Raw genomic sequence first — 19,903 nt, forward strand, 5'->3', positions numbered from 1 at the left:
TTGCACAGATACAATACCTTGAAAAAGATTAAAAATGTGTTTACAGTATGTTCTAACAAATTAACCTTAAATTTCTATCAATATATAAAAATCCATATGAATGTAAACATTTAAAAATATTAGTTGCTTATTTGGTTTAAAAGTAGATACAATAATCTACCTTTTTATCCTATTTCTATATCCCTCCTTTATCTTTTCAGAGTAGATTCTATAATCTAACCTCTTATCTCCCTTTTTTGTTTTTTTCAAAACATGAGCCCAAAATCTAATTTCCTTTGTTCAGCATGTTTTAACCATTACCAATAACAATTTCTAATAAACCACTGAAAATGATGATAAATAACCATAACCCATAGAATGACTAAAAATGACCCACCTTACCTCTTGGGAATGTGAGCATCATGTCCTTAAGCTTACTTTCTGTTGTCTGTGGGGGAATACATCACTAGGAGATACTAAAAAGAAACTTTGGGGTTAATTTTCAAGTCCTGGGAGAAGTAGCTATATTGTTTGTTATCCAGTCTCCATGTAATGGGAAAGTTCAGGGCTTGTCTCATGTCCTGACTGGAATAGACTATGAGGCTGGATCATCTCCACTACTCACCTTTGGACCAGTTTGTGATCCAAAGCTGATCTTTTAGTTGTGATTTTTAGTTCAGTGGTGTTATCACAGTCCTGGTGGAGTCATTACTGTGGGGTCCCATCATCTTTTGGAGACTTCAAAGGTCATTATTAGGCATGCTAATTGTTCACTGAAGAAAACTTAAAAATGTTAAATGCCATATGGAGCAGATCACAAAGAGCTTAAAGGATCAATATTTGTTATGTATCCAGAGTACAAAAACTTAATTCCTATTTACCTAATAGAGAATCAAACCTGAAAACTTTTAGAGGAAGCTACCTAAAGCCTTTTTAAGAATAAGTTAGTAGTCTATATGACCATTAATAACATGACAAAAAATATATGCGTGTGTGTGTGTGTGTGTGTGTGTGTGTGTGTGTGTGTGTGATTTCATGACCTATGTTGTGTGACAATTGTATAATGGGTTCTAATTGGTCTTATTAATAAAAACCCTGAGTCAGATATAGGGGTAAATGCTGAATGATCAGATAAAGATATATGAATGATCAGAGAGAAAAATGAGCAAGCCACAGCCACATCTTACCTCACCAACTTCCCATTCAAAAAGAGACCAAGCTAATGTTTCCACCCCAACTTACCACTTCCTGTCTATCTGTACAGACCTCCAGACCTCCGAGGTAAAGTAGTGGCTAGCTCCACCTTCTGATATTCAGTCTAGTATTTTTTTATTTTTGTTAAAGCACAAACAAAATAATCACTACAGATGCCCGTAGCTCTTTCCCATAGTACTTCTCAGTCTTTCATGATAGGCCATGTCCATTAGTTTCTGTCATCTAAAAACCTGCAGAAAAAAATATTTGCCAGTATCTCCACAGACACTACAATTGCCAAAGATTCAGGAAGGCAAGTAGCCAAAGAATGGAACAACCACCCAACAAAGATGAGACCAGAAATAAATCCCAAGAGACAACTCAAACATGTGGATGTGTAGACCTAAGAACAAAAGCATACATAAATGGCCAAGATAATATTTCTCACCAGAACTCAGTTTCCCTACTAGAGTAAGTCCTAAGAGATGCAATAAAACTGAATCACAAGACAATGACACCACTATAGTAATTATAAAAATGTTGAAGGATATGAATAGATAATTTACTCACATCTTGGGAAAGGCAAACAGTTGAAATAAAGAATGAAAACAATTCAGGTTATGAAAATAGAATTTTACAAGGAAATGTATTACTAAAGAAAACATAAACTGTAAGTAAAAGTTTCAGATGTCAAACAAAAACCTTAGAAGTAAGCTTTATCAACAGAACACAAAGACATGTAAAGGATAATCACAGGCATTGAAAATGAGGTAGAAGAAAAGGATTAATTTCATCAAAGAAGGTTAATTTTTTTAAAAAATCTAGCTAGAGAATATCTAATGAGTCTGAGACCACATGAAAAAACTAAATCTATGAATAATAAGAATAGAGGGAGGAAAAGAAACCCAGGTTTAGTACACAGAAAATACTTTCAACAAAATCATAGAAGAAAATTTGCCTAACTTACTAAAGGAGGTACCTATCAAGGTACAAGGCATATAAGAACATAGATTCAACAAGACCAGAAAAATAACGCCAAATACACATATTCAAATCAATAAACTAACAGAACAAAGGAAAGACACTAAAAGGACAAAAGGGAAAATGTAACATATAAAGGTAGGACATTATGAATAACACTTGACTTACCAATGAAAGCTCTGAAAACCAGAAGAGGCTGGATGAGTATTATACAAGCTTGGATAGACCACAGATGTCAGCCCAGATTACTATAGCCAGCAAAACTACCAATAATTGTTGTAGAAAGAAAATTTTTTCATGATAGAAACAAATTTAATAAAATTTTATCTACTAATCCAACTCTTCAGAAGGCACTAGGATGAAAACTGTAGTCTGAAGAGGTTTAGTATACTTAATAAGGCACAGGGATGAATAATCTCAGAACACTAAATCAAAAGGGGGAGAAAATATGTCATACAACAAACAAACAGAAATGAAAAATGTCTATCATTGATAAGCCTCAGGGATGGTAGACTCAATTATCCAATAAAAAGTCACAGACTAACAGCAGGATCCATCTTTCACCAATATCTAAAAATACACAAATAATTACTAAGAGATCATCTCAGGGTAAAAAGTATGGAAAATATTTCCAAGCAAATATATCCACAGAGCAAACAGGTATAACCCATTAAAATATCTAACAAAATAGACTTCAAGCTAAAATAATCAGAAGAGGTAGACATGGTAACTTCATACATTTCAGGTAAAGCCCACAAAAAAGAATACTCAATTTCTATACTGCGTGTTCCAAGTAAATACAAGTGCATCAAATAAAGTAAATACTACTATAGTTACAATCACATATTGACATTCACACAGTTATAATGGGATGCTATCAATACAAAATTCTTGCCAATACATAGTTCATCTAGACAAAAACTATTCAGAGAAATGCAGGAGTTAAACAACAGTATAAATAAAATATATATGTCAGGTATTTACAGGACATTTAATCCAAACAAACAAATAAACAAAAATAAACTTTCTTCTCAGCAGCTTGTGGAGCTTTCTTCAAATTTGAATACATACATGTACATGATGCAAATTTCAACAGACAAAGAAAATTTAAGTATCACTCCACATTCTATCTGGATACCCTGGATTAAACCTAAATATAAACAACAACTTAAACAGCAGAAAGTGCCATAATCTTCTGCAAATACTGCTGGTCACACTGGACAGTTGCATATACATGGATATAAAAAATCAATATATATCACTATGTAAAAGCCTCAACTCCAAAAGGATCAAAGATTTCAACAAAAAAATCATATACACTCAAGCTGATAGAAGAAAATTTAGGGAATAGTCCTGAAATTTACTGGTTTATGAAAGAGTTTCTAAACAGAACAATGACAAATGCACTAAGCTAAAAAATTAATAAACAGGACCTCTTAAAACTGAGAAGATTCTGCACAGAAAGGATGCTATCATTTGGGCAAAATGACAAAAGATTTTTGTCATTATAACAAATGGCAAAATTGAAAAAAGATTTTTACCTAATACACATCAGATAGAGGAGTAGTTCTAAAACTATATAAAGAACTCAAAAAATTAAAACTAGAACTCAGAGGAAGATATCACTCAATTTAAAATGGGGTACAGATCTAAATAGAGAATTCTCAAAATAGGAAATTCAAATGGCTGAGGAACACTTAAATTGCTCAATATCCTTCCTTAGTCACAGAGGAAATAGAAATCAAAAATACCTTGAAATTTCAGCATATACTTGTCAGAATGGTTAAATTCAATTATACACATGGCAACTAAGTTGTTGTGGATGTGGAGTAAGGGGAAAACTCATCCACTGATTCTGGGATTGCAAACTAGTACAGTCAATATAAAATCAGTTTGGTAGTTTCTCTGGAAGATGGTAATAGATATACTTCAATATTTAGCTATACCACCTTTGACCATATACTCAACAAATGCATCATCCTTCTCCAGAGACAATTACTCAACCATGTTCATTGCTGCTCTATTCAGAAAAGCCATGAGTTTAAATCAACCCAGATGAACATGAATAAGTTGAGCTGGAGCCTACATAGACAATTACTCTTATAGATTGGCATCTTTGATACAGGAAAGCCCTCTGCTCACTACCAAAGGAGAAACTGTAAATACCAACCCAGCTACAAAACCTTGGATCTAAAGCAGTGTCTGGTCTGCAAGAAATGCTGGGGCAATAGTGGCTGAAACCTTGTGGGAAAACCAAACAATATCTGATTTGACTTATGGCCCACTCCAGGAGATAGAACCCATACCCGATAATTATTGTATGACTAAGAACCTGGAACTAAATAGTGCAAACTTGTATACTCATTTTGGAAATCAATATGGCTGTTTCTCAAAATATTAGTAATTGATCTACTTCAGGACCCAACTGTACTTCTACTGGGCATATACACAAAGGATGCTATGTTGTACCACATGGGTGCTTATTCAACTATGCTCACAGTAGCCTTATACATAATAGCCAGAAACTGTAACAATCTAGATGTCTGAAAAATGGATAAAGAAAACATGGTTCATTTGCATAATTGGGTATTAATTATCTGCTAAAAATATCATAAAATTTACAAGAAAATTGAGGGAACTGGAAAACATCACCCTGGGTGAGGAAACATAGACCCAGGAAAAGGACAGGTAAGAAGAAACAGGGTGCTTAAAGTGGATGATTAACTAACTTGTCTCCATGGATAAAGAAATCACTTGAGTTTGTCATACCTTCTAGAGTATTGGTCTTCATGGATTTAAACATCTCTGTGGTCCACAACACAATACCAAAGTTTGTCTAATGAGATGCTTTATATATTGAGTCCCTATGGACATAGTAGCTGTAAATCTGATTTTACATCATGACTCATGAGGCTTGCCCCAGTCATAAAATGTATTTTTGTATGCACTAAGAGTGTTTGTTTTTAACAAAAAATTTGGAGTCTCACAAAGAGGTGCTTCCCTTCCTGACAATAGGTAGTCTATGAGCAGCCAAAACCAGATTGACTATTCTCCATTCTACAATGATGATAGCAAGGTAATTCTGTATACTGGTAGCTTCTAATATCTCATATGTGAACCTTTGAGGGAAATGCATGATGAAGAAGGTAAGCAATATGAAGTTCCACAGAGACGTTATAATCGTTATCATTGTCTCTGGAAAACAGAATATTAATTGGTGAATTTGTAATGTAAAAATTGTAAACATTTCATTATGGTTAAAACAACAAAATAAAACTGAAAATGTCAATTTTAATTAAAATGTATAGTGGAAAAAACAGCTAATCCAGGTATGGTGGCAAACATATGAGAGAGAGGCAGACAGATTTCTGATAGATCAAGGCCAGTCTAGCCTACAGGGAAAGTTCTAGGACAGCAAGTACTGTTATAGACACCCTATCTTGAAACACCCATGCCTAAAAAGAAAAAAAAAGAAGGCTAATAATTGTCATACATTTTAGTTGATAATAAACATAAAATGCATCATTAGGTTAGATGAACAATATCTTTGCAGAAAATACCAGAATTTAAACTTCTTCAGGCTTTCTGTGTTGGCATGCACTCATAAATCATATTCATTTTTTATTAATTTATTTTATCTGTATCATATAACACGGATGCTTCAACTTACTTCCTCATGACCAGGGTTCCCAGGCTAAAAAATGCACCCATTGTTCACTGCCCATAAAACTCACAGCATTTGAAATCTCATGCCCCTTTACAACTTTCATTCTTTGATGGGAAGACAGCACATAGTATTTTGGTGACAGAAAAAGACCTGAGAGAAAAAATGTGAATACACTTTATGTTGAACTATTTTTTTCAATATGGTTTATATGTGCTTATTTTTTCTTGATTCAATTCCCGTTATCTTAAGATTTCAACATATTAAGAGATTACAAGACTGGGCAGTGGTGGCACATGCCTTTAATCCCAGCACTCTGGAGGCAGAAGCAGGCAGGTATCTGTGAGTTGGAAGCCAGCCTGGTCTACAAAGATACACAGAGAAACCCTGTCTCATAAAACCAAAAAACAGAGCGATTTGAAAGCAAGCATGTATACTAGTTTTGGGTCAGACAGAATAAATAATATCAAAATCATAAATTATTTTTGGTGAGTGATCAATTTATTCTCCCCATAATGAAGGGATGCAAGTTAGAATGTCTAATGCTTCTCTTTTATTCTACCTTTATCTGCTCTGTGTACCAATAAACTCTTTATATTCTCCTGTGCATCTTCCCCTATGATGTTGAAATTTTCTTCCCATTTAGATTTTTCTATTGATCAATAAGCAAGTCTACTGGTGTTCAGAAAAAAAAACTTACTGACAATGATACTGGTTTAATGACTTCAAATTATGTTTCTGTCTTCTTTTTTGTTTTTGGTAGTTTGGTTTGGTTTTTTCATACTGGAACTCTGTAGAATAGGCCGACTCAAATTCAGAGAACTGCCTGCCTGTGCCTCCAAAGCACTGGCACTAAAGGCATATAACATGAAACACAGCATTTTTCTGTTTTAAATACAGATTTAATTTGCTCTTTGACAATGTCATATATTTACATACTGTATCTCCATATTTTTTATTCCTCTCCTGTTCCTGCATTTGCCAATCTCTTAGCAATACTCTTTTCCATATTAAGGAAGATTATTATTCCTAAATATACAGCATTGCATTGGCATTTAATTCTTAATATTTTGCAAAATTAATGGAAAATTTGATACTAAAACAATACTTGGATGAAAATTTGTTTTTAAAAAAGGTGGAGCAGAGTAGAAAAGACACAACTGAGTGAGTAGAGGAAAACATCTCTTCCTCAGGCAAAAATAAAGTAGTGATTGATTAGCAGACACATAGATTTCATTAGTGCTTAGGGATTACGATATACTAATATGAGGTTGTTTACACATGTAACTGTATGAGTAAAATATGTGATATCTTGTTGGGGTATAGATTCTTTACACCCAGTATGTGAAGATTATTACCTGTAACAATTTCCTTTGTATTTATAACTGTATATAACAATATTAGGTGAGGATAACATTGCTGACACTCTGAATCCATACATTTGATGGCAATATCTCCATATTTATTCATATTCATCAGTATCACAGAATACAGAAATCAATCATTTCCTTCAGAATTCTTTCTCCTGGGATTGACAGATGATCCAGAACTACAGCTCCTCCTCTTTGGCCTCTTCCTATGCATGTACCTGGTCACAGTGCTTGGAAACCTGCTCATTATCATGGCTGTCAGTTTTGACTCTCACCTCCATACCCCCATGTACTTCTTCCTCTCTAACTTATCTTTCACTGATATCTGCCTCATTACCAGCACAGTCCCCAGGGTGCTGTTGAATATCCAGAGACAAAACAAAGCCATCAGTTACATAGATTGCCTTACACAGCTATACTTTGTTGATTTTCTTGGTGGAATGGAGAACTGTCTTCTTGCAGCAATGGCTTATGATCGCTATGCAGCCATCTGCCATCCACTTAGATACACAGTCATCATGAATCCAAGCATCTGCATTCTGCTGACTTTGTTATCCTTGTTTGTGAGTATAGTGGATGTCCTAATCCACAGTCTGCTGTTGTTGAGACTGTCCTTCTGCACAGATCTGGAAATTCCCCACTTCTTCTGTGAACTTGCTCATGTCATCAAGCTGTCCTGTTCTGACACACTCATCAATAACATAATGATATACTTTTCAGTTTGCATATTTGGTGGCCTTCCATTTGGGGGCATCGTTTTATCTTATGTTCAAATTGTCTCCTCAATTTTGAAAAAACCTTCAATGAGAGGTAGTTATAAAGTCCTTTCCACCTGTGGGTCTCACTTGTCTGTTGTTTCCCTGTTTTATGGCACAGTGTTTGGTGTCTACATCAGCTCTGCAGTGACTGACTCTCCCAGGAAGACCGCAGTGGCTTCCATGTTGTACACTGTGGTACCTCAGATGTTTAATCCCTTTATCTACAGTCTGAGGAACAAAGAAATGAAAGAAGCCTTGAGCAAACTAAGCGGTGGGTTTATGTAACCATATATGTAAAAAGAGCTGTAGTCACCTTAGAAAACTAGCTTCTGTCTCAACATATTATTAGGCCCCCTTAGAATTATATTCTGTTCATATTGCTACTGATACATTAAAAATAACCATGTTGCAATTTCTGAGGCTTATTGCTGACAAATACTATTCTTGTTAGATACTATCCTATAAAATTGATAGATTAGGTAATATTAGTAAATTTAATGAGATTAATGTTTTTAAACTCATCTATTAATATCTCTTGAATCACTGTAGGACAATGAATTTCTAGCAGTAATATAATATAACAAGCAAAACTGTGTTTATGTCAAGAACTTTGGATGTAAGCAATGTATTGGAACAGAGGCTATGGTTTCAACTGTTCCTTCAAAAAGTGACCTCTTTAGGGGCTCATCATTTTCCATAATGCAGGTCATGTAGGCAAATTCAAGTGTCACATGTGAACATGATATCTGATATATGTTAATTTGGTAGGGTGACATGTTGGTGTAAGAGTCTCAAAGCAGTTGTAGAAGTATGGAGGATATACTTCTACAGATATGATCAAAATATAGACATCAAACCTCAAAAATTATTAGATATATTTAAAAATATTAACATTTTATTCTAATCAACATAGTTATAGCAATGACATTTTCTTTAAGCTCAGCTCTCATAATATTTTTACAAAATTTTATTGATTAAATTTTAGCTGACAAACTTTTAAAGAGCATCATTAGGGAAGAATGTACCCTTTAATGAAATAAATTTTGTTACTTAAAATATGGCCAGAAATTTTCACAATGACAGGAGGTTTTTCCTCTATGATAAATGAAGAACTATATGTGTATGTGTGAGATAAGGGGATATGAACAATAAAAAGATTCTGTGATGTGATCATACTTTTAATAAAGTATGCTTGAGTGTGGAAGTCTTAGAGAAATTGAGACACAGGTACATAAATATAAGTTCTTGATGGCTGAAGTTACTGTTTGATTCGTAATATTTTCCCATGTTGTGTGAATTTCAATTTTAGGATTAATATATTTATTTTAGGCACAGAATTTAAGCACACAAATATGCACTTGGCTTCTAACACTCAAACTCACTACAGTAAAACAGTTCCACACTCTGTAGAATCATCCCTACTTAGAAATCTATCACATCTTATTGGTTATCCTTGTGTATGCACACCTAATGATCTGTAATTTCAGAAGGACAGATTGAAACAGGGTTTCTTTGTATATCCTTGGCTGCCATGGAACTAGCTCTGTCTACCAGGCTGTCCTTGAACTAATGATCTGGAATTTAATGTTATGTGTTGATATTAAATATGAGTACTATTTCTCATTGAAATAAAATTAAATAGCATTTTGTAACTGTGCTAGCTACAATTATGTCAACTTGACAAAAGAGAATTATCTTAAGGAGGAAAAAATCTAATGAAAAAGTGGTTCCATATGATCTTCCTGCAAGGTATTTTCATAATTAGTGACTGTTAGAAGAGGTCCCAGCTCACTGTGGGTGGTACCATCTCTGGGCTGGTTATCCTGGTTTCTAGAAGAAATGGGATGAAAAATTCATAGATAGCAAGCTATCAACATGTCCCTTTTCATGGTTTAGGCACCAACTCCTGCATCCAGGTGCCTGCCCTGTTTTAGTTCCTGTCCTGAATTCCCTCAGTGATAAACAGTGCTATGGAAATGTAAGATGAATAAACACTCCTCCCCAAGTTTCTTTGATCATGGTGTCTTATCACAGCAATAGTAACCCTTACTAAGACAGTAACAAAAGGAGTTTGTTAGTTTTATGTGTAACTTATAAGTTAAAAACTATTTTCTATGTATTTGTGGTGACACTATTTAGATTTATCAGATTCTCTTGTTACAATGTTTGATTTCCAATATTTCCTAAGACATAAGATTGACCAAATTGCCTTCCCTTTGAGTACTATAGTGTTCATTACTCTGTACAGTATCACTTATTCTGATAATAAAATTGGAACAACTTACCTGTTTACAATTTCATATTTTTATTATTATGATGTTGAAAGTCATTGTTACATAATAGTGATTTCCTGTTGTGATATTCCAATAAAAACTGAATACATTTCTTTATCCTCTCTCTCTCTCTCTCTCTCTCTCTCTCTCTCTCTCTCTCTCTCTCTCTCCCTTTGTATGTGTGTGTGTGTTTGTGTGTATGTGCATAAATGTGTATCAGTGCTTTGCTTTCTATATATATTATTTACTGTGAATAGGACTTGACATAAAGCCCTACTTGCCTCAGTAAATGTTCTTTGTTTTTGCACTTAGTATTGAAGTTTTCAGATTTTATTTTTGTATTTGTCACAGACTAGGAATCAATTTCTTCTTGAATACTTATTATAACATATTAGTTAATCCATCCATTTAGTGTGATCCTAATTAATATTAAACATTTTTTTTCATTTCACTCTAGTATTTTACCATATGTTCTTCTGAACAATAGAATTTTTCTGTATCTATCTGATCTATTCCACATGTCTGAATAATATCGTCTAAAGCAATGCCCTATACATTTATATTTACATTTGCAATTACACATATATTATAAAATATCACAAATTGTAAAAAGTTGTCATTACATTAAAAATATAATGTATATTACTATATTATCCATACAGAAGACTGGTATTCCTCATCTCTCTATGTCAAATGATTGCCTGTAGCTTCTCATCTGATAAAGGAGCATTGTGAGAATTCTCACATCCATGTAGTCATATAAGATAGTATTTTCATTGTTCAGATATTGTATTGGTGGCATTGTATATCCTAAACTCATATATAAGTGACCATCTCTAAGTGTACAGAAGAGGCTATGATACATACTCAACACACACACACACACACAGAGAGAGAGAGAGAGAGAGAGAGAGAGACAGAGACAGAGACAGAGACAGAGAGACAGAGAGAAACTTTTGTAATGTTTATATATTTGTTTAAATTGCTTATATAAGCTTTTTCTCACTTTATTTTTAAATTAGAAAGAATCTTGTTTTACAAGTCAATCCCAGTTCCCTCTGCCTTCCATCCTCCCCTGGCCCCCACTGACCCCCTAACTCATCCCATTTCTGCTCCCCAGAGCTGGTGAGTCCTTCCATGGGGGAATATTCAAAGTCTGTCATATCATTTGGAATAGGGCCTAGGCCCTCCCCCATCTGTCTAGGCTGATGGAGTATCCCTCTATGTGGAATGCTCTTGCAAAGTCCATTCTTACACTAGGGATAAATACTGACCCACTACCAGAGGCCCCATAGACTTCCCAGGTATCCTAATTGACACCCACATTCAGGGGGTTTGGGTCAGTCCTATGCTGGTTTCCTAGCTATCAGTCTGGGGACCAAGAGCTCCCACTTGTTCAGGGCAGTTGTTTCTGTGGGTTTCTCCAGCTGGTCTTGACCCCTTTTCTCATCACCGCCTGCTCTGCAACTACATTCCAGGAGTTCACTGTGGGTGTCTGCTTCTGCTTCCATCAGCTACTGGATGAAGGCTCTATGATGGCATATAAAGTAGTCATCAATCTCATTATGGGGGAAAGGCATTTCAGGTAGCCTCTCCACTATTGCTTAGATACATAGTTGTGTTCATCCTTGTAGACCTCTGGACATTTCCCTAGTGCCAGATTTCTCTTTAAACCTATAATGGCTCCCTCTATTATGGTATCTCTTTTCTTGCCCTCACCTATTCTTCCCCTGATTCAAACTTCCTGCTCCCTCATGTCTTCCTCTCCCCACCCCCTCTTCCCTTCTCTTTCTCCTAACTCCCTCTCCCCTCCACCCATACTACCAATTTGCTCAGGAGATCTTGTCCCTTTTCCCTTCTCTGGGAGACCATGTATGTCTCTCTAAGGGTCATCCTTGCTTCACAGCTTCTCTGGTGGTGTGGGACTGTAGGCTGGTAATCATTTGATCTATGTCTAATATCCGTATATGAGTGAGTACATACCATGTTTATCTTTTTGTTATTGGGTTACTTCACTCAGGATGGTTTCTTCTAGTTCCATCCATTTGCCTGTGAATTTCAAGATTCCATTGGTATTTTTCCACTGAGTAGTATTCCCTTGTGTAAATGCACCACATTTTCTCTAACCATTACACAATCCAACAACCCTTCATGATAAAGGTCTTAGAGAGATCAGGAATAACAAGAACATACCTAAATGTAATAAAAGCAATAAACAGAAAACAAAGAGCCAACATCAAAATGAATGGAGAGAAATTCATTTTGATTCCTCTAAAATCACGAACAAGAAAAGGCTGCCCACTCTCCCCATATCTCTTCAATATTGTACCTGAAGTTCTAGCTAGAGCAATAAGACAACAAAAGGAGATCAAGAGGATACAATTTGGAAAGGAAGAAGTCAAACTTTCACTATTTGCAGATGATATGATAGTTTACATAAATGACAGAAAACTCTACCAGGGAACTCCTACAACTGATAAACACTTTCAATAATGTGACAGGATACAAGAATAACTCAAAAAACAGTAGCCCTACTATATACACATGATAAATGGGCTGAGAAAGAAATCAGAGAAGCATCACCCTTTACAATAGCCACAAACAACATAAAATGTCTCAGGGTAACTCCAACCAAACAACTGAAAAATCTGTATGATAAAAACTTTGAGTCTTTAAAGAAAGAAATTAAAGAAGATAGCAGAAAATGGAAAGATCTCCCATGCTCTTCGATAGGTAGGATCTACATAGTAGAAATATCAACCTTATCAAAATCAATCCACAGATTCAATGCAATCCCTTTCAAATTCCCATGACAATTCTTCACAATCCTTTAAAGAATAATACTGAACTTCATATGGAAAAAATTAACAGGATAGCCAAAGCAATGTTGTAAAAGGAACTTACAGAGGTATCACCATCCCTGACTAAAGCTCTAGTATAAAGCTATATAGTAGTAAAAATAAACAGCTTGGTTTTGGCACCAAAAAAGACAGGTGAACCAATGGAATTAAAACAAAGACCTTGATTTTCATCCACACACCTATGAACACCTGATGTTTGAAAATAAGCTAAAGTTATGCAAAGGAAAAAAGAAAGCATCTTCAATAAATGGGGCTGTCATAACTGGATTGCACATGTAGAAGATTGCAGATGAATCCATACCTATTGCCATGCACGAAACTTAAGTCCATATGGATCAGAGACCTCAACATAAATCCAGCCACACTGAACCCATTGGAAGACAAAGTAGGAAAACCCTTGAACGAGTGGTACTGGAGTCCTCTTCCTGAACACCAATAGCACAGACACTGAGATCGACAATCAATAAATTGGACCTCCTTAAACTGAGAAGCTTCTGTAAGGCAAAGGGCACAGTGAACAAGAAAAAAACAGCAGCCCACATAATGGGAAAAGATATTCACCAACCCCACATCTGGCAGAGGGCTTATATAATCTTGATCTAACTTTGGTAAGTGGTATGTATTGAGGAAATTATTCATTTCTTTTTGATTTTCCAATTTAGTTGAGTTCAGGTTTTAAAGCATGGCTTTAGGATTCTCTGGATAATTTTCTTTGTGTTTTTTCCTTATCCCTCTTCATTTCTAATTTTGATAATATAGATATTCTCTCTCCATGTCTCAGTTGATTTGGATGAACGTGTGTCAACATTATTGCCCTCCTCAAAGAACCAGTTCATTGTTCACTGATTCTTTGTATTGTTTTTGCTTGTTTGTTTGTTTGTATTTTATTGTTTTCAGCCCTGAGTTTGATTACTTCTTAGCACTTACTAATTTGGATTTGATTTCTTCCACTTGTTCCAGAGTTTCCAGTCATGTTGTCAAGTTGCTAGTATGATATTTCTTCAATCTGCTTTTATGTAGACACAGTGCTATAAGGTTGGCTCTAAGAATAGCCTTCATTTTGTCCCACAAGTTTTTATATGTTGTGTATTTACTTTCATTCTATTTTATTTTCTTAATATCTGTCTTGACATAAATTTTTTATAATTCAGGAGAGAGTTGTTCAGTTTCCATGAGTTTGTAAGCTTGTTCAGTTTCCATGAGTTTGTCTGTTCCTATTCAGCTTTAATCTCTGGTGGTCTAATAGGATGAAATGTGCTATTTTGAATTTCTTTTATCAGTTAAGGATGGCTTTTCCTTCAACTATGTGATCAATTTAGGAGAAAGTATTATCACTTGCAGAGAAGAAGGCATAATGCTTTGTGTTTGGGTGAAATGCTTTTAAGTACTAGGTTCATTTGGTTCATATTTTGCTTAACTCTAGAACTTTTATGTCAATTTTTTGTATGGTAATTGTGGACTAAGTAGATTTGTCACACAGTATTTGAATGCTTGGTCTAAAGGGAGTAGCAGTATTAGGAGCTGTGGCCTTTGTTGGAGTAGCTGTGGTATGTTTGGAGGAAGTGTCACTGTGAGGGAGGGTATTGCCCTACCTAAACCCAATATGGTATTTAGTTTGATTGAGTTGCTTGTGGATCAAGATATAGAATGTTCGGTTCTTTCCACAGCACCACATTGACCTGCACACTGTCATTCTTATCACCATAATGATAATAGGCTAAGCCTCTGGAACTGTAATCAGCCAGAAATAAATTTTCTTTTTGTCAGAGTTGCCATGGTCATGGTGAATTTTCACAGTAATAGAAACTCTAACTAAGGAAGAATATGGGACCATAGAAAAGGGTGTTTCTATGAAATGGCTGATCATGTTTTAGTTTAGAGGAATATGGAACATTTTGGGACATTGGACTAGAAACACAGTAGGATGCTTTTAGTTGAACTTAATGGAAATACTAATAGAAGCATCTAAGACATTAATTCTGAGGGTGATGTGAATGGTTGAGGCTTGTCTCAAGTGGATTTTGAAGAGAAGAATGTTAGCATGTGGCCTAGACACCAGTCTTGTAGTGTTTTGGTAAAGAATGTGGCTGTTTTTTGGATTTTCTGAAGAATCTGTGTGAAACTAAATTGAAGAGATTTGGATTAATTGTTTTGGCAACTAAAATCTCAAACATCCTAGTATAGTTTCTGGCATGTGGTTACCAGTATTCACTCTTATTAAGATTTATAATAAAAAGGAACAAGCTAAGCAAGTCAAAATAGAACATGTAAAGATTGAGGAAAATAGTGTCTCTAGCATACAGAATGCAGCTAAGTCCTGTGTTCAAGGAGATAAACAGATTAAGGAATGGAATAAAAGGAGTATTGATCTAAGAGAAAAACCCCACCCAATGAAACTTCCAACTTGTGAACAGGAATTAAAGAAAAGCTTAGAGTTGAGTATGGTGGAGCATGCCTTTAATCCCTGCACTCATGAATAGAGGCTGGCAGATCTCTAAGTTCAAGGTCATGGGGTCTACAAGAACAAGTTTCAGGACAATCAACCTAAGGCAGTGAAGGAAACTACATACTGTTGCAATTAATTAATGAATATTTATCCCATAATTTTAGTTTCTCTTGTATGATGGCTAAATAAATTCCATGTTATGCTAGACCTCCGTCTTGATACTCATCAGCCCTTTGTCTCTGAGTCCAGTCCCTGAAAGATAAGTTCTCACTAACCCTGACTCAGTGAACCCCACCCCACAAATGTGTGGCCATGGCCACCTACAGATTCTGTGTGTATGTGTTATGTTATGGTGAACTGCCTTTTTGGCTTCTACAAACTGTTTGTGAAGATATGTAGGTCACCTTGACTACCTAATCCTGTCAAAGAGAAACAGCTCTTGGTTTTCAAGGTCTTCCTGTGGTTTTCACCTTTAAAAATCCTTCCTCCCCCTCCTCCTTCTCCTGGCAATCTCAAGTTTGACTCGGAGATTGTCCTGCTAAGAGTATTCAATAAATCTTTTAATTAAAATATAATAATAATAATAATAATAATAATAATAGCTTAAAGTCATATTGGCTGGATTTCAAGGGATTCCAAGAATTAACTTTTCATTCAATAATCCTTACAACTGAACAGGTAACATAAAACTAGTACAATTCATCTCATATATTTTTTCTGCCTGTTATTAGATATGTGGTAAATAATTTTAGACCTCTAGTGACAGTTTCTGTTTACTTGTCTCAAAATGAAATTCAACATAATGGAACTTCTGGAGGCATCACCATTCCTAACTTTAAGCTCTATTACAGAGCTTGGTAAACAGCTTGGTATTGGCACAGAAAATAGACAGGTAGACCAATGGAATAGAGTTGAAAAACCTGAAATTAACCCACACACCTACAAACACCTGATTTTTGACAAACAATCCAAATCTATACACTGGGACAAAGAGAACATCTTCAACAAATGGTGCTGGCTAAACTGGATGTAAACATGTAGAAGACTACAGATAGACCAAGTCTTTCGCCCTGCACAAAACTTAAGTCAAAATGGATCAAAGACCTCAACATAAACCCAGCCACACTGAATCTACTAGAAGATAAAGTGAGAAATACCCTTGAATTAATTGGTACAGGAGACTGCTTCCTGAACATTACACCAGTAGCACAGACACTCAGATCGACAATTAATAAATGGGACCTCCTGAAACTGAGAAGCTTCTGTAAGGCAAAGGACATAGTCAGCAAGACAAAATGACAGCCCACAGACTGGGAAAAGATATTCACCAACCCCACATCTGACAGAGGGCTGATCTCCAAAATATACAAAGAACTCAAGAAGCTATTCTCCAAAACACCAAACAATCCAATTAAAAAGTGGGGTACAGAGCTAAATAGACAATTCTCAATAGAGGAATCTAAAATGGCTGAAAGACACATAAGAAAGTGTTCAACATCCTTAGCCATCAGGGAAATGAAAATCAAAACAACTCTGAGATACCATCTTACTCCTGTCAGAATGGCTAAAATCAAAAATACCAATGACAGTTTATTCTGGAGAGGATGTGGAGAAAGAGGGACACTTCTCTACTGCTGGTGGGAGTGCCAACTTGTACAGCCACTTTAGAAATCAGTATGGTGCCTTCTCAAGAAAATGGGAATGAGTCCACCAGAAGATCCAGCAATTCCACTCCTAGGCATATACCCAAAAGAAGCACATTCATATAACAAGGACATCTGTTCAACCATGTCCATAGCAGCATTATTTGTAATAGCCAGAAACTGGAAGCAGCCTAGATGCCCCTCAACCGAAGAATGGATAGAGAAAATGTGGTACATTTACACAATGGAGTACTACTCAGCAGAAAAAACAAAGGAATCTTTAAATTTGCAGGAAAATGGATGGAACTCGAAGAAACCATTCTGAGAGAGGTAACCCAATCACAAAAAGACAAACATGATATGTACTCACTCATATGTGGACCTGCTTTATGATACAAAGTAGTGACTGTGTTTTATCAGAGCTGTTTTTAATGATGTTGCTCAGAATGTTTTCCTTCCAGATGATGATTGAGAAGCTAATTTAAAAAAGAATGGTGCCAGGTACCACAAGAGTAACAGAACTGTGCTGTTATTCTGGGATTTTGTTTTTTACATTTTTTTTAAAATGGAGAATGCTGGATGTCTCCACAATTTTGTTCAAATGACTGTAGAACCTGGAAAAGCTGTTGCTGCTATTGAAGCATAACATACTGCCATTATTGATATTGATATATATATATATATATATATATATATATATATATTATTTTTTGAAACTTTAGCTGAGCTGTCAACTTTGGAAAAAAGTATCCAAGTTTACCATGTTGAGTTGGCATTGTACAAAATAACAGCTATATTGGTCTAGAAATGTTGAACTTAATTTTTTTCCATTTGTACAGGGGTAACACACTGTATTAAATATATAAGGTCTTCAAAAAAAGAAGGGATTTTGAGAGCCCATCCCATGTGAAGGAATGCTCTCTTGATCTGAAAGCATGGGGAAGGGCCTAGGCCTGGCCCAGGATGATGTGGTAGACTTTGGGGAGCCCCTTTTGAGAGCCTTACCCTGCCTGGGGAGTGGAGGGGGGATGACTAGGGGCAGGTGGGATATTGGCGGAGGGGAGGGAGAGGGAGAAGGGATTGACATGTGAAGCAAGCTTGTTCCTAATTTGAACTAATAAAAGAAAAAAGAAAAAAAAAGAACACACACACACATACATACACATATATATTATTATTATTCTTTCACATCAAATTTTGTTTTTCATATATTTTATCATACAAACACACTCACACATACCTTACATGACACACATCACATTCACACATGCAATAACCTTATGTAGTTATCCGTTATTACCAGGACTTCATATTGGCAATGTACTGAAAGAGGGAGTATGATTCATCCAGGTCTCTCTTCCAAAGCACATCCTAGGTTGATCATCCTCAGCGTCAATGGAGGGCTTCACAGTATTCAGGCATCCCATCCGAATACTGTCCCCCAGAGATATGACCTGAGTTTATTTTCTTAGATCAAAAATAATTAAATTTTCATTGAGTAAATTAGGTACAAAAGTTTGAACTTACCAAGACAGGATAAATAGGAAAGTGTTTTCTTGAATTTGCCAGTATTATTGAACTAGCTATTGTGAATGTAATTCTTACTTGATAGTTGTTCTTATTGTATGTAATTTTACTTTATTAGTATTAAAACCTTCCCCTTTGTATTTATAAAAAAGGGAAAATCTTATAGGATTCTTGGACAATGTTTGAAAATGCATTGCTGTGATTGTATGATACAATCCTGAATCGCCAATAGATATGCAAAAAGTATTGGTGGGATTTCCTACTACAGAGATGAAGTAGTAGTAGGAATCAAGTAATGCATGAAAGAGAAGCCAGGAAACAGGGAAAGGAAACAGGAAGTAGGATAATTGAGAGGTAACATCATGTGATAGAACATACATTAATAGAAATGGGATAATTTAAGTTATAAGAGCATGTTAGGAACAAGCCTAAGCTATAGGTCAAGGTTATATAATAAATAAAAAAGTTCCTATTCATTGTTTGTGAGCTGAAGACATGAAAGAAGGTCTGACTATATATTTATAGGTCTTTTTGAATTTGTTCTTCAATTGAAAATAGACTGCTAGGTAAATACTAGATTCTAAGATATCCAAATGCTTTGGGGATAAAAAAAATAACAAGAAACACCTGCAGATCTGAATAAGTCAAATTATATATAGTCTTATTGACCACCTAGACAGAGTGGCCAAAAGCAGATGTGACCTCCAATTTGTTTGAGTTTTTAAATGAAAAAGAAAAAAAGCACAATGCTGACATATACAGAAAAACAAATGCGGCCACCTGCTTTAAGCAAGTATTGTTTATAGGAGCAGGGGGAAAGCAGTTAATTAGACAGGCAGTTCCCATAGCATTGAGGTCAGAGACATAGAGTATAGGAATATATGGCTTCTCCACATGACCAGCAACCAGTTTACCAAAGACAGTTTTCTAATTTTAAGTATTCCTAAGAATGCTTTCACAAGGAGGCATAACTATAATTCGGTAAATTCAGTAACCCACTATAGTATGTTAGTCCGCCTTTCTCAGGCAGGAACTCTAAGAGTTCTTGAGAAAAACAAGGCCTGATGTTTACATATGAAATGGACTGATTAGGCACATGCAGCCTTGGTTGTTGTTATCAGGAAAGCCTTTTATATCAACCACCTTAAGTGCCATGTTCACCAAATTTCTCTAAAGGGTTTTAGGGCTATTATCTAATCTACTAAGA

At 35.5% G+C, this 19,903-nt stretch overlaps 1 protein-coding gene across 1 annotated transcript; it reads left to right on the plus strand.

Moving 5' to 3' along the window:
• The first annotated feature begins 7,262 nt into the window (after window positions 1-7,262).
• Window positions 7,263-8,231, plus strand: LOC100767694 (olfactory receptor 7G2). The gene has a single exon (XM_027411628.1). It carries the CDS (start codon window positions 7,263-7,265, stop codon window positions 8,229-8,231), a length of 969 nt encoding a protein of 322 aa, XP_027267429.1.
• Window positions 8,232-19,903: the final 11,672 nt, after the last annotated feature.

This window comes from Cricetulus griseus, chromosome 4 (genome assembly GCF_003668045.3).
Source record: "Cricetulus griseus strain 17A/GY chromosome 4, alternate assembly CriGri-PICRH-1.0, whole genome shotgun sequence".
NCBI lineage: Eukaryota > Metazoa > Chordata > Mammalia > Rodentia > Cricetidae > Cricetulus > Cricetulus griseus.

Coding starts and splice junctions, on each gene's coding strand:
- LOC100767694 (XM_027411628.1), top strand. CDS start 7,263: ATGGCAATATCTCCATATTTATTCATATTCATCAGTATCACAGAATAC.